This window comes from Eptesicus fuscus, chromosome 5 (assembly GCF_027574615.1).
Source record: "Eptesicus fuscus isolate TK198812 chromosome 5, DD_ASM_mEF_20220401, whole genome shotgun sequence".
Classification (NCBI taxonomy): Eukaryota; Metazoa; Chordata; class Mammalia; order Chiroptera; family Vespertilionidae; genus Eptesicus; species Eptesicus fuscus.
The window spans coordinates 9,931,085-9,946,513 of NC_072477.1; the positions used below are offsets into that span (position 1 = coordinate 9,931,085).

Below are 15,429 nucleotides of genomic sequence, written 5' to 3' on the forward strand. Positions count from 1 at the left end.
AACAGGATAGTACCATATGGATCATGGATCTTTGTGCAGATTTGCCTCGAGGAGCATTTGGCATAGATGACTATAAAGATTTTTAGTTCAAAATTACCATGGAACCATCCTGTTAGAATTGCAGTAAATCTTTGATGAATATATCAAAATTCTCCAGTTTAAAACAAAACAAAACTATGCATTTAACTTTCCCCATCAAATATAACTAAAAAATGTAAATAACCCATCGGGGACTTGAGAAGAAGTCTGGTTTAGGTGGTAGCCAATAGAGAATAGGAAACAAAGCACATACAATTAATTACATTGTAATTACAGAGGAGGACATGGCATGTTGTGATGGCCCTTTGAATTCTTTGACAAGAAAGAGAAGAATTTACTAGATTTAATTCTTTAATAATCTTACTGGGTTTTGTTTTGTTTTGTTTTTTCTCATATGAACTAAAATGTAATAGCTCATCTGCAGATTTTAAATATGGAGGACTTTGCATTTTTAGTATTGATTAGAGTTTGTTCAATATTACAAGTACATTTAATGATATTTAAAATTGTACATCTATTAGCTGTAATTAAATATTTGTGTAGCAGTTGTAATAAAAATTTTATTTTTACACTAATAGTTATTTGGGATAACTAAGTAAATATGAATGCCAATTCATTACTATCTGAGAAATTACTGGTACAGAGTACAGAATCACAGTAAAATTTTTGCAGTAAAGGATTGAGTTCCAAATTAGGTGTTTCTGCTTCTGATTGCTTGCTTTTTGGAATATTGCTAAAGTAGCCCTAGGTGAATTAGATAAGTTCTGAAACTATAGAATCTAAAGATCCCAATTTTTAAATCATATCCATATCCACTCAATTTACTTATTTAATAAATATTTGTTGACCACTTATTATGCTAGGTACTAGATAATATGGTGATGAATAAAATAGAAATAGTGTCTGCCCTCATGAAGCTGGTTAAAATAATATATTTGACAAAAAATCATAGTTATAAAATAGATTAGATGAATTTTTGAGAAATTTACTTCAAAGTGATTTTTAATACTTTTTCTCCTTTGCAAAAATTTTAGTGGCAACTTCAGTAAAGTGTGACTGATTAAATATATTAACATTTGCTTCCTCATGAAACCCTACTATAAGTAAAAGTCAAGGAGTAAAATAGGCGTGCACTCAGAAGGGAAAGAAGAAAATACCAATCAGATTTTGGAAGATGGACAGCAGAAATATTAGTTGTAACCAATATTCATTTGTATTAAAATATTGTCTTTCTTGGTATGGGTTTCTTTTTTGTCCATTTCTATTCTCTCTCCTTGGTTTTCAGCTTAAACTGGCCTTTTTAATCACATTGAAGTCCTAAGCCAGTAATGTGAGAAGCCCCAAAGCAGGCTAATGCATCTCTGACCACCAGAGAGGCTCAAGAATTAGGGACACCAGGTACCCCTCAAAGTAGGGGAGCAGGTGATAACAGAACACAGGAGGTTTGGTTGGAAGTCTGTATGAGGAACAGGTAGCCCCCAGATCTCATGTCTACCCCATTCACAGAGGCAAGTGTGCTTTTCTTACCTTCATCGAAGACTGAAAAGGTAAATGGACAGACTGTGGGTTCTGGGGCAGTAGGCACAGCTGAGGGTGAGGACACCATGTGGAAACTAGTGATGAAGTGAAAGTTGACAAACTGAACTGGGGAACTCCCAGGGCTTCTTTCTGCCCTTCACTCTGCAAACCGTGGCTTCCTAGACAGGAGGATTCCTCTCTGAGAAACTGAGAACAGAAGTCTGCAGAGACTGTCAGCAGGTGGTTTAACCAGTGAGCTGGCCCAGCCACATCTGCCTACAGATGCCTGTGATCAGGCAAACCCAGCCCAGGCCACAGAAGTATGTTATATATACACACACACACACTAGTGGCCCGGTGCACGAAATTTGTGCACGGGGGCAGGGAGGGGGGTTTCCCCTCAGCCCAGCCTGCACCTTCTTCAATCAGGGACCCCTTGGGGGATGTCCGACTGCCGGTTTAGTGCCCTCCCCTGCCGGCCTGATCTCTCCCCCAACTGCCCTCCCCTGCCGGCCTGATCTCGCCCAGTCTCTGTCTCTTTTATTCTCAGCAGGCCTCCCTGCCTCCCTGTCTCCCTCTTCCTCTTTCCCGGCTGGGAGGGGGCAGGGCCAGTGGGGGCTGCTCTACCCTCTGCCCTCCCTCCCTTCCATCCAGGCCTCTTCAGGCCCAGTCTGTTTTGTTTTCTCATTCTGAGAGGCTCCGAGAGCGAGCTGGGAGGGAGGGAAAGAAAGAGAGAAAAGGCTGTGAGCTGGTGGGCGCTGTGTGTGTCTGTGCGTGTGTGCGATTGTGAGTGAGTGTGAGCGCCAGCCCCGCCTCCCCCGTCCCCATCTTCTCTGCCACAAGTCCCCACCCACCAGAGCCTGCAGCGCACGCAGCCTGGGCGTTAGGTCGAGCCTCCGGTAGTTGTGGATGTGATGGACCCAGGGTTTTTATATATTAGGATTTAATCTTTATTGTTGAAAGTATTACATATGTCCCATTCCCCCCCCTCCATTGGCCCCTTCTAACCTACATCAATCCACCTCACCCCCTACCCCTGGCCTTCACCCCGTATTGTCTGTGTCCTTGGGTTATGCATATATTGCAGACAAGTTCTTTGGTTGATCTCTTCCCATCCAGCGATCCTTGCCCTCCTGCCTTCTGAGATTTCTGCAGTCTGTTCCATGCTTCTCTGTCTCTGGATCAATTTTGTTCAGTCAGTTTATTTTTGTTCATTAGATTCCATGTATGAGTGAAATCATATAATACTTGTCTTTCTGTGACTGGCTTATTTTGCTTAGCATAATACTCTCCAGGTCCTTCCATGCTGTCTTGTAGGGTAAGAGATCCTTCTTTTTTACTGCTGCATAGTATTCCATGGTATAAATGTACCACAGCTTTTTTATCCACTCATTTACTGTTGGGCACTTGAGTTGTTTCTAGATCTTAGTTAGCTGTTGTAAATTGCACTGCTATGAATGAACATAGGGGTGCACACATTTTTTCTGATTGGTGTTTTGGGTTTCTTAGGATATATTCCTAGAAGTGGGATCACTGGGTCAAATGGCAGTTCCATATATTTTACATATATATATATATTGATTGATTTCAGAGGGAAAGGGAGAGGGAGAGAGAGAGAGAGAGAGAGAGAGAGAGAGAGAGAGAGAGAGAGAAACATTAATGATGAGATAGAGTCATTGATCAGCTGCCTCCTCTATGCCCCCTACTGGGGATAGAGCCCGAAACCTGGGCATGTGTCCTTGACTGGAATCGAACCTGGGACCCTTCAGTCTGCAGGCCAATGCTCTATTGACTGAGCCAAACCAGCTAGGGCCATATTTAATTTTTTGAGGAGCCTCCATACTGTTTTCCACAGTGGCTGCACCAGTCTGCATTCGCACCAGCAGTGTACTAGGGTTCCCTTTTCTCCACGTCCTCACCAGCATTTGTCATTTGTTGATTTGTTGATGGTAGCCATTCTGACAGGTGGGAGGTAATATCTCATTGTCATGACTTTAGTATTTTTTCATGTCTCTTGGCCATCTGTATGTCCACTTTGGAGAAGTGTCTATTTAAGTCCTTTGCCCATTTTTTAATTGGATTGTTTGTCTTCCTTTTGTTAAGTTGTATGAGTTCCTTATATATTTTGGATATTAACCCTTTATCAGATGTATCATTTGCAAATATGTTCTCCCATACAGTGGGCTTCCTTTTCCTTTTGTTGATGGTTTCTTTTGCTGTGCAGAAGCTTTTTATTTTGATGTAGACCCATTTATTTATTTTCTCTTTAGTTTCCTTTGCCCTAGGACAGTGGTCGGCAAACTCATTAGTCAACAGAGCCAAATATCAACAGTACAACAATTGACATTTCTTTTGAGAGCCAAAAACCAACTTCTGCGCATGGGCCACGAAGTTCCAATCGCACTGTACGTGCGCGCCTGCACGTGGTATTTTGTGGAAGAGCCACACTCTAAGGGGCCAAAGAGCCGCATGTGGTTCGTGAGCCGCAGTTTGCTGACCACTGCCCTAGGAGATGTATCTGTAAACATATTGCTACAAGAGATGTCAGAGGCATATGTTTCTTCTAGGATTTTTATGATTTCCCAGCTTACATTTAAGTCTTTTATCCATTTTGAGTTTATTCTTGTGTATGGTGTAAGTTGGTGGTCTGGTTTCATGTTTGTCATGCATCTGTCCAATTTTCCCAACACCATTTATCAAAGAGACTGTCTTGACTCCATTGTATGTTCTTGCCTCCTTTGTCAAGTATTATTTGGCTGTAATGGCTTGGATTGATTTCTGGGGTTTCTGTTCCATTGATCTATATGCCTGTTCTTGTGCCAGTACCAGGCTGTTTTGATTATAGTGGCTTTGTAGTATAACTTAATATCTGGTATTGTGATCCCTCCAACTTTGTTCTTCTTTCTCAAGATTGCTGTGGCTATTCGGGGTCTCTTTTGGTTCCATATAAATTTTTGGAGTATTTGTTCTAGATCTGTGAAATATGCCTTTGGTGTTTTAATAGGGAATCTGTAGATTGCTTTAGGGAGTATAGACATTTTAATGATGTTAATTCTACCAATCCATGAACACAGTATATTCTTCCACTTGTTTATATCTTCTATCTCTTTTTTCAATGAACCATTCATACATTCGCTCATTCACTCCCTCAGAGTTTGGTGAGGGCCTTCTATGTGCTAGACATTAGCTATGTTCTGGTAATACGAGGAAAAGAATCACTTAATAATCCCACATTTATTGGTACCCTTGATCATTTGGCAGATGTTGACCCTAGGGAACAGCAAAATATTAGAAAGAAAAACAAAAATCAAACATGGATCAGAGTTGTTGGATTTTAATACAGATTAGTCAGCTATGCTATGTGGCTAAATCAAGTGACTCCTCACAAGAGAGCCTTGTGTTTCTGCTGGTCATGTCAACAGCTGCTCTTCAGGGGAAGGAAAGGTATTCTCACCAGATGCCATAGTTTTTGAGCACTGAGTTGTTTCAGATGTTATTTTTTTTATAGTTTTATTTAACTACATGAGATTCATTTTAGTAATCTGTTATGAAAACTTTCAAGCGCTCAATGTTAAATTATGAAAACAGAGAATGTACGTACCATATTTAAGAATAGGGTAATTAATAACACATAAATGAATCACTTTGGCATTATCTGTAATAATAAAAGTATAATATGCAAATCAACTGAACGGCTGAATAGCAGAACAACCTTCCCGATGACCATGCTGTGACACACACTGGTGCCAGGCCAGCCAAGGCGGGTGTGATGCGATTGGTCAGGGGGGCCCCGCCATCACCCCACGGTCGCCCCGCAGGTGGAGGCACAGGCCACCAGCGGGTGGGGGGGGGCTCCGCAATTGCCCCAAAGAGGGAGGCCCAGGCTACCCTGCCGGCAGCGGTAGGTGAGGCCTCCCTCTGCGGGGCGATCAATCGCGGGGCTCCCAGACTGCAAGAGGGCGCAGGCTGGGCTGAAGGACCCCGCTCCCGCCCCCCAAGTGTATGAATTTCGTGCACCAGGCCTCTAGTTTATATATAGGTAAGAACAGATGCCCTGAATGTTTGTAAAGTCTTCAGTTAGAATCATATATCCAATACCTAGTAGACTGACTCACAGGAAGAACTCAACAAATGTTTGCTGGACTGTATTCTCAAAAAATCCTCTAAAGGACATATATTAGCTGGCAGACAGTAAAAAATGTTTTTTTTTCTTCTCAGAACCTGAAGGGATTTATCAAAATCTGTTGTTGAGAAAAGAATACATCCATAAAAGTATCAAATCTGTAAAGTGTTCCTTATCATACAAAAGATTTTTAAGGTTTCTAAAATAAAATCAATTTTATCCTTATATATAATCCAGTTTAGCAAAATGTAATCTGGGAATAATTCATAATTAAATAACTCAAAATTAAATATTATAAATAAGTTATAATTAAATAGCTTGCCATTTAGTAATTATATGAATATTTGATGAATACCTCTAGAATACAGGCTCATTAGGGCAAGGAATTTGCTGTTCACCACTATATTTCTGGGGTCTTTCAATACTTGGCACATAGCAGGTACTCAATAAATATTTATTAAATTATTAAGTTAAGAAATATACAGAGATGAATATTATACCAGGAGCAGGAACTTCAAGCATGTATAAAAATAAATTCCTAAAAATTAAATAGAAATATATTTCCCAGAGCAAATGAGGACAGAATTTAAATGGGGGGAGATTAGTTCAGTTTTTAAATGTTGAATTTGAGGAGCCTATGAGAGAGTCAAGTAGAATTACATTGTTGGCATGTTTAGGTCTGGAGCCCAGGAGATAGCTCAGAGTTGGCCATATAGACTAGTATGTGGGAATTACCACACAGAGGACAGAAGAATACCTAGCATGGAACTGTGAGGAACTGAGGATTGAACTGTGAGGTGGAAGAGGAAAAGCCTACAAAACAGAGAGAGAGAGAGAGAGAGAGAGAGAGAGAGAGAGAGAGAGAGAGAGTGTGTGTGTGTGTGTGTGTCAGGGGAGCGTGGCATGCAGAAGCCAAGATGAGAGGCAATCTCCAGTTCAACACTACTAGGTGGTCAAGTAAGATGAAGACTAAAAGATCTAAAACTGAGATCAATTGTGACCTTGACAAGAACAGTTTTAGTCAGTCGGTAGGGGGTGCAAGCCAAATTGGAGTAGTCTCAGAAGTGGGAGACGTGTGTAAGTAGAGTGTGTCAAGCAACATTGACAAAGGAGAAGCACAGGACACTAGCTAGAAGGGAATGTGGGGTTCTGATATTGTTTTTCTTTAATCTATCTGTTCATCAGTCAGTCCACCCATCCATTTGTCTCTCCATTAAAAAAATTTTAAGGCAGAAGAGACAGCATACAAAATGGTGAGAGAAAAGGGTCCAAGAGGAAGAGGATGAAAAGGAGAGAGGTCAGTCAGAGAAAGAGATAGAGATATATAATTTCTCTCTCAAAACTGGAAACCAAGGAAGAAACTTCTTAAATTGGAGTTTAACTTTACTTGTGTTTTCTTGATCAGTTTGCTAGAGATTTGTCCATTTTATTCTTCTCATCCAAAAATAACTTAGTCAAGCCTCTTATTTTTTCTATTTCTTTCCTGATGTTCCTTTGTTACTTCATTCCTTTTACTTTCTATGAATTTCTTTCATAATCTTTTTCTGAACTTTTGAATTGGAAAGCTAGCTCATTAATATTTAATCTTTTAAAGTAAAACTCAATTTCTAAGAATAGCTTTAGATGTAGCTCACAAGTCCTGATATATAGCATTTTAATTGTTATTCTAATAGTCTAATATTCATTGTGGTTTTCTTCTTTAGGCCATGAATTACTTACAAATAGGTTTTTAAGTTTTCAAATACATAGGATTTTTTGTTATCTTTTTGTAAATGAGCTCTAATTTGCTTTCTGTTTGGAGAACAAAATATATATGATTTTATTTTTGTGGTATTTGATATTTGCTTTGTGACTTACTACTTGGTTAATTTCTATAAATGTCTTACATTTATCTGAAAAGACAGTGTATTCGCTAATTGTTAGATACAAAATTTTTGTGTATATTTATGAACATTGGGCTATTTCCATAGCTTCACTAATTATTGTCCTGCTTGACCAGCCAGTTATAGAAGGGATATGTTTAAATGCTCACTGTGATTATGGATTTGTCCATTTCTTCTTGAAGATCTCTCCATTTTTGCTTATATAAGTTAAGTCTCCTCAAAAAAAATGGAGGGTATTCAGATTTGGAATAGAGTTATTCCCCTAGTGAATTCCTTTTATTATTATGTAATAACTCTACCTAATTTTAATAATTCTTTTTACCTTAAAGTTTATTTTCTTGCTATTAATGAGATACTCCAGCTTTCTATTGGTTAGTGCTGGTCTGATATATCTTTTTCCATCTCTTTACTTTCAATATTTCTTTGTCATTATGTTTTAGGTATGCCTTTTATAAATAACATATAGCTGGATTTTGTTTTTGATCCAGAGAGTTTCTGTCTTTTAACTGGTGAGTTAAATCTGTATATTATGATTATTGATATATATTTTTTATTTTTCTCATTTTCCTGTGTTTTTCTTTTTACCATAATTTCTCTTTGCTCTTTCCCCTCCTTTCCTGCCTTCTATTTAAATGATTGAGATTGCTTTCTTTTATTTCCCTCTAAGAGGATAAATTTACATATTCATCCTTAGAGGGAAGTTATATATATCCTATTTCTGTTCTTTTAGTGGTTATTACCCTGACTTTTTAAAATTATATAATGACTTAATAGAGTCTAAAATGAACCATTATGTCTATGATTGTCATGACCACTTCAAGAACATTGGAATGTTTTAACTTCAGTTATCTATCTCATTTTACATGTTATTACTTATCTTTTATTTTAGTCCTACCTTATATTCTATTTCTTCAAATCATTATTGTGTAATTATTATTTTCATTTTATAATTCTATACTTGTTTAGATTTTCTCACATATTTACCTGTTTCCTCTGCTCACTGTTGCTGCTTACATCTTACTCTTAGCTTGTGAGTTTAGTTTATTTCTGAAGTGCAACCTTTAGATTTTTTTTTAACAAGGAGCAGTGAATAGTAAATTCTGTCTTTGTCTTAATATGCCTTCACTTTGCCCTGCATATCTAATGATTATTTAACTGGTTATAGATATATCTAGGAATAGACTAGGTTTTTAAAAATATTTTTTATTGTGAAGTAAAACAAAACAAAAACCAAAAGTATGGTTTAGTGAATTATTATAAGGCAAACACTCTTCTAACCACTATAGAGATGCATCACCTATGAATATATTTTTATTTAGTTTGCTAGGGACTCTTGAAACATTCAGGATAATTTTCTCAGGTATACTATTTTACAAATTCTTTAATTGCATCTACTATGTTTACTCTGTTTTTTATTACTATGTATTTTCTCAATTATATAATTCTATTTGATTCTTTTCATAATCTTCTAATCTTTCCTGTGCTGCTATATTGTTGTATGGATATTTACCTTCATTTATATCTTTCATCTTTTACAACATACTGGTCTTTTATAGATTATTGTTCTGTTTAAAGTAATTCTTCTTGTTGTTGTATTTATGGAGTCTAGTTTACTTGTTTAGTAATTTTGTGCCTCCAGGGCTTTATTCATGTGAATTCTGGACCAGCTAAGTTGTGGGAATTTCTCTGGTTCTGTTATGTGTTCCAGAGTATCACCAGATTTTTTCACTTTCCCCATACCGCGGGGGGAGAGTAAATTCATGTCCCAAATCTACAAAATATACAAGCCTAGCAATTTAATTCCACAAGAGGAATGTTTGTTTTTTAAGCTAGGGCCCAAATTGAAACAAACCTATGCTGGCAGTGAATTTCATTTTTGTAGACTTCACACTTACTAAGGGTTCAGCTTTCTCAGGTTCCAAGGTTTACACAAGGGTGTTAATTCCAGTCCACCCCATTTCGGCTGAGGGCCTCATCTTTTGTCCTCATAAGAATATTCAGAGTCAAGCTTCTAGATTGCTGAGGCCTATAATGAATTCCCTTCTCTCCCTTTGTGCCAGGTAGCATAGGTCGGATGCCTGTATTGCTGGTTTTCAGCTCCCTTTTCATGGCTGACACCTGAGGGTTACCCTTACAGTATTGTGAACAAAGTCATGGATGATTGATTAGCAATGGGATAGTCACTTAAAATCAAACATTTCCAGATAGTTGTGAGAGTTTTAAAATTTAGGGTGGAAAACACACAGGATATGGAAAAACTTCTTTTCATTGGTAATTTACACTTAACTCACACATTTATCAATAATGAGCAGGTAAGAGCAGGATAAAATATTAGCAAATAGAAATTAAGAATAATTTAATCTAGTGTTTATTGAGAAATACTTGAGAGTTTTGCAGTTGAGTTCCTATTTGGATTCTTCATTAGAAGGAAAGCAGCTTTTTATCCAATGTTATCTGATTCTTCTGTCTAAGGAAGAGTGAAGCCTCTTTGGTCAGCTGGTCACTTAAGTATAACTATTCCGTATTATCTGCCAGGATGGTGCACACACACATGAAGGCAGTTCTCATTCACAGTATTTTAACTTGGTGGTAGCTTTAACGGATGCCCCTGTAGTCTTTCCTGCCTCCCACTAGAAACTGTCACCTGTCACACCTCTTCAGTTTGGTGTCTTATCGAATGACTGGAATTATTCTGAAAGTCAGAACCCAGAGGGAGTAGCACTTCCATTGAGGCAGAGGAACAGGAAGCAGATACAGAATTGCAAGGGGCTAAAATGGCAGTGCTTAAAAAAAAAAAAAGGAAAAAAAACACTGAGAGACTTAAGAAGTGCTTTGTCTTTATTTACTTATTCCTCCATTATTGGAACTTCCCGACACTTACAACTTTAATTTTTCTGTCTCCTAGAATTTCCATCAAATAAACAAGTATGTATTAATTATTTATTAATGTAGAGAGACACACACACACACACACACACAACAGAGAAGCTGGCCCTGGTAAGGGGGCTCAGTTGATTGGAGCATCATCCCAAAGGTTGTAGGTTCGATTCCAGTCAGGGCACATACCTAGGTTGTGGGTTCAATCCCCAGTAGAGGCGAGAACAGGAGGTAACTGATGGATGTTTCTCTCTCATATCGATGTCTTTCTCTCTTTTTCTTTCTCTCCCTGTCTCTTCCCCTCCCTCTCCTTTCCTCTCTCTCTCAAATCAATGAACATATCCTAGGGTGATGATTAAAAAAACAAACACAAAAGCTAAAGTGAATTCAGAGAGCGCTGGAAGGTGGAGGAAATACCTTCTAGCATTTAGTGTGGTTCTCAGCCTCCTCTCTGTCGAGACAGGAAAGAACTGAGCTGCATAGTCCTCATTGTCAGAAAAGTAAGACACGGAGTCTTTCTGGCACCAAACAATAACATCTGTCTGTTCCATCCCTTTGTGCACTAAGCTTGTGAATATCTAGTGTTTTAAAGAAGAGAATACAGGTTTTCATAACTTTCAGTTTGTGAAATGTAATCATTGTCTCATACTTAGAAGGACATACAGTTTCAAAATGGTGTTGCCTATAAATGAAAATGTATATTTGCTAAAAAGACTATTTTCTAAATAAAAGTTTAGAAAGTCAATAAATCAGAACCCATTATCTTTTCATTCACAAAAAGATATGCCTCTTTGGTCAGCTGATCACTTAAGTATATGGAGAATTTTTTCTGTATAACTAAACTTGTTATAGCATATAATGTTTTGTGTGTTTTTTAAAATCCTCACCTAAGGATATGTTTTACTGATTTTTTTTTCCTTTAGAGAGAGGGAAAGGGAGAGAGAGAGAGAGAAACATCTATCAGTTGCCTCCCGCATACACCCCGACCTGGGATGGAACCCACAACTTGGGTATGTGTCCCGACCGGGAATCCAATATGCAACTTTTCAATGCATGGGAGACACTCCAACCAACTGAGTCACACCAGCCAGGGTTTAGCATATAATGTTTTAAAGGTGTCTGTTAAGATGAGATCAAATGAAAATACTATGGCTTAGTAATATTTATGTTTTTCTATGTCATCTACATAGTGATGTTTGCCTAATACCCACAAAAAGGGGTTATTACATAGTAAATAGTATATTAACTACTAGTCAAACCACTCTGTAGTTTTATGACGTTTGTTTTTTAAAAAATAATTTTCTAATATTTTGTAATTCAGTGAACAGATTAATGCTTTGAAATATGTTTTATTTAGCTTTACTCTTTCCAATAGTTTGATACAAAATTAACATTTGGTATTGAAATGATGAAGCAGAGAGATAATGACATTTGATATATGATTTATATTAGCTATTCAGTAGCACTCTGCCAGCTAAAAAAAATTTTTTTTTCAGATCTATGCATAATGGAATTATTTCTTTTAGTTTCTAGGTGGATAGTAATCTTTCAGTTTACATAGCACCTAAAAAGAAATAAATGAATTATTGAACATATTTTATTTTTGTTTATATATGTATTATAATTAAGTATTAAGTAGTTTTAATACATTTATTATTACAGTGTTTAAATAAGTTTATTACATTCATTATCTCTGGGCTTAACTTTCAGCCAACAGTGTAGGGGACTTCTACCACTTCGACAGCATTGCCAGAATGGAGGTTTTTACATTAGAAAATGGTAAATAAGAGGAATGCTTCTTTTTCTTAACCCTTGTTAGTGAAAGAAGAGTAAAGTATAAATCGAAGACCTTGCTCTAAAGTAATTTTTAAAAAGTATTTTAATGGCACCCAAGTGCCTTTAAACGTTTCAGATATAGCCATACAAATGTGTATTGTTAAAGAGGAATTCTTTATCCCCGTTTAATGTAATTGCCATTAGTTTAGATCTTTTTACATTGGGATGAGTCTTAAGACACAGTTGGTCATTTTTAAAATTGCTTCAGTTTTTTAAATTAATTTTTAGGCTGATATGTAAAATTAGTCCTTTTTAAAATTCTACACAGGAGAAACAACTTAGAGGAAATCTTCCTTTATTTACTTACATTTTTGTTACTCCTCACCTGAGGACATTTTTCCATTGGTTTTTAGAGAGTGGAAGGGAAGGGGAGAGACAGAGAAACAATGATGTGAGAGACACATCGATTGGTTGCCTTCTGCATGTGCCCTGACCAGGGTGGAGATCAGCCTGCAATGAAGGTACATGCCCTTGACTGGAATCAAATCAAGGACCCTTCAGTTCAAGGGCCAATGTTCTGTCCACTGAGCCAAACTGGCTAGGGTGAGAAAATCTTTTAAAAACAGTTTGTTCATCATCACTAAACAGTCTATTATCAGTGCCAAACTAGACAAGATGGTAAGGTAGGAAAAATTTCCTTCTTTTTTTTATCTTTGGGTTTAGTATTCCCTTTCTTAGCATTTGGCCTCCTTCCCCCTCCAAGTTTTCTGGTGTTCTCCCAGTCTTGCCTATCCTATATAATAAAAGCCCAGTGACCATAACGGCAGAACGACCGCTCGACCAGTCACTATGAGGTGCACTGACCACCTCTCGGTCCCTTTCCCCGGCCAGCAGGCTCTGATCGCTGATGGCAAATGAGGACCTGGGGTGGGTGGTGGTGGGGGGCAGGACTGGCGAGCAGGCAGAACGGGCCAACCTCTTGGACCCTCCCCTCCAGCCTGCAGGCTCCGATCACCGCCAATGGCGAACAGGGAATCGGGGTGGGTTGTGAGGGATGCAGGCAGTGCCAGGCCAAGGCCCCTGCCCCGCCGGTCACCCCACACACACAGGACGGCAGGGGTGGAGCCAGCGAGCAGGTAGGGCCAGTGAGCGGATGGGAGCAGCCAACCTCTCAGTCCTCCCCCGGCTGTCAGGCTCCCATCGCTGGATGACGAACGGGGAACCAGGGTGGGTGGCGGCGGTGAGTGGTTGGCTGCCAGCAGCCAGGGAAGACGGCCCTGATTGCAGACTAGGCCTAAGGACCGTACCTGCGCACGATTTCGTGCGCCGGGCCTCTAGTGTGGAAATAAAGTCATCCATAATAAAGTATTAGACAGTTCATGTTGTCTTACTTGGACTGTTTGCAGTCTTATAGAAAAGAATGCTTCAGAAACCAATAATTGAAATCTATGCACATAAAGAAAAGAAGAAGAGTGAATGAATGGTGGATGCACGGGTGAATGAATGGTGGTAGGTTTCAGGCATGGGAAGTCTTCATTTATCCAGGACTCATACTGTGTAAGTGATGGTCTATCCTGGTGAGAAGAGGGTCTGTCTAGTAGATTCTGCCATTATGTTGCTTTGTTGTACATAGTAATTAACCTCAATCATTGACATGTATTATGAACCTTCTCTTTTTGTCACTCGGCATACCAGCTTGAAATCAAATTCCTTTTTGTTTGATTGTTTGTTTAAGGCTGAAAGAGCATATTCATTTTGTGGAACTATTGAATACATGGCACCAGATATCATCAAAGGAGGAGATTTGGGACATGACAAGGTATGTTCTATTTTTGACACTTTTTATATATCTCAATAAAGTATATAATAAAAATCCTAGTTTATAACTTAGGTATAGTCTCTTCAACAGAGTCTCGAGCTGGTGTTGTCTTATTTTTACTTTTTCTCTCCTTTGCTTTGTATACATGAACACATCATGATATCTAGTGTTTTAGAGGAAAAAGATAATAGAAAGGTTAAGACGTTCTTCTAGATTTCCTTTTTTTTAGGTTTTATTGGTGAGGATAATTTTCTGTTTTATAGGGTAACTGTTAAAAGGAAGCCTCAAAAGTAACTAATTCTTCAAATAAGAGTCTATACCTTGAGCAAAGCACCAGTAACTATTAAAAACAAAAATCACTCGTTTTCCGTTGCATGGCACCTGCTCTTTTAGGACACAGCTGAGCCACAGTGCAATGCAGAGGTGTCTGTGAGGCACAAACTGTCCACCGTTCCCGTCGGAGTCGCGCTGGGTGATTTTGGACAGTGCTTATTGGCATTATTGATTTTTGTTAGAAAATATCTGGGACATGTAGTTGACTGTTTCACCTTATGTTGAGATTGCTTTCTAAGAGATCATTGAGAAGGGAATCTTTCCTACTTTCTTATTCCCGGTTTCTGCTTTTAACTTTGTAGAAACACTGGAGACTTTCTTGGTTATCCCTTCAACAGAAATAATCATGGTGACAATCCGTGGAGAAAGAAAATCGTCCTTTTAGCATTCAGGATAGTCTAAGTCTGTTTTCCTAAGCCCTCTAACCAGCTTAATTTTTCCCTCCTCACTCTCCTTTGTATGTGCAAAATGAAGGCCATCAAGAGGCTTTCTAAGTAGTTATGCTATAAAATCTAGGTCACATATTTTTTCTTCCTGTATTACCTGTTCAGTTCTTTTTTTAATACTTTTGCTTTATTAATAACTTTCTCCAAATAGGGATTCTGACTATTTTTTGCTTCTCACTGTCCCCTTTCCCTCATCCTGTTTCAAAACCCCAATATACAGTCCAACTATCTTAAATGTGGAAAATATTTGCTAATGACTTACCATATGTTTAAAGCCTATTCTTCAAGTTTTCACATCTTAGTGTAGAGCCGTATCGATTTAAGAGCCTGGTTTCAAATTTAAAAAAAACAACCCAGAACATTCTGAGGTTCCTGACTCAGATGGCAGTAAAACTGCTTATATAAATAAAAGAATTAAATTGCTATTTTAGTTCATGTCAGGGTATTCTTTGGTAGGCCTATATAGCTATTAAAATTTAAAAATTAACTTCTAAGACCTAATGGAACCAATTTGTAGGAAACAAAACCTTATATTATTCCTAGGATTGCTACATACCTGAGGTCTAGAATACAGCTAAGTCAGTGGGAGTTCATGGAACACCTTGATGACTTTGA

General features: G+C 38.1%; 1 protein-coding gene across 3 annotated transcripts in view; it reads left to right on the forward strand.

Moving 5' to 3' along the window:
* RPS6KA5 (ribosomal protein S6 kinase A5) overlaps window positions 1-15,429 on the forward strand; it is a 126,735-nt gene that overhangs the window by 69,714 nt on the left and 41,592 nt on the right. For 2 of the 3 annotated variants that reach the window (XM_054715828.1, XM_054715829.1), the window contains one exon: window positions 13,952-14,035. In XM_054715828.1, coding sequence (XP_054571803.1) covers window positions 13,952-14,035 — 84 coding nt within the window. Of the gene's footprint in view, window positions 1-8,022; window positions 8,073-13,951; window positions 14,036-15,429 lie in introns of those variants that run through there. The other variant, XM_028155911.2, reaches the window with a different exon arrangement.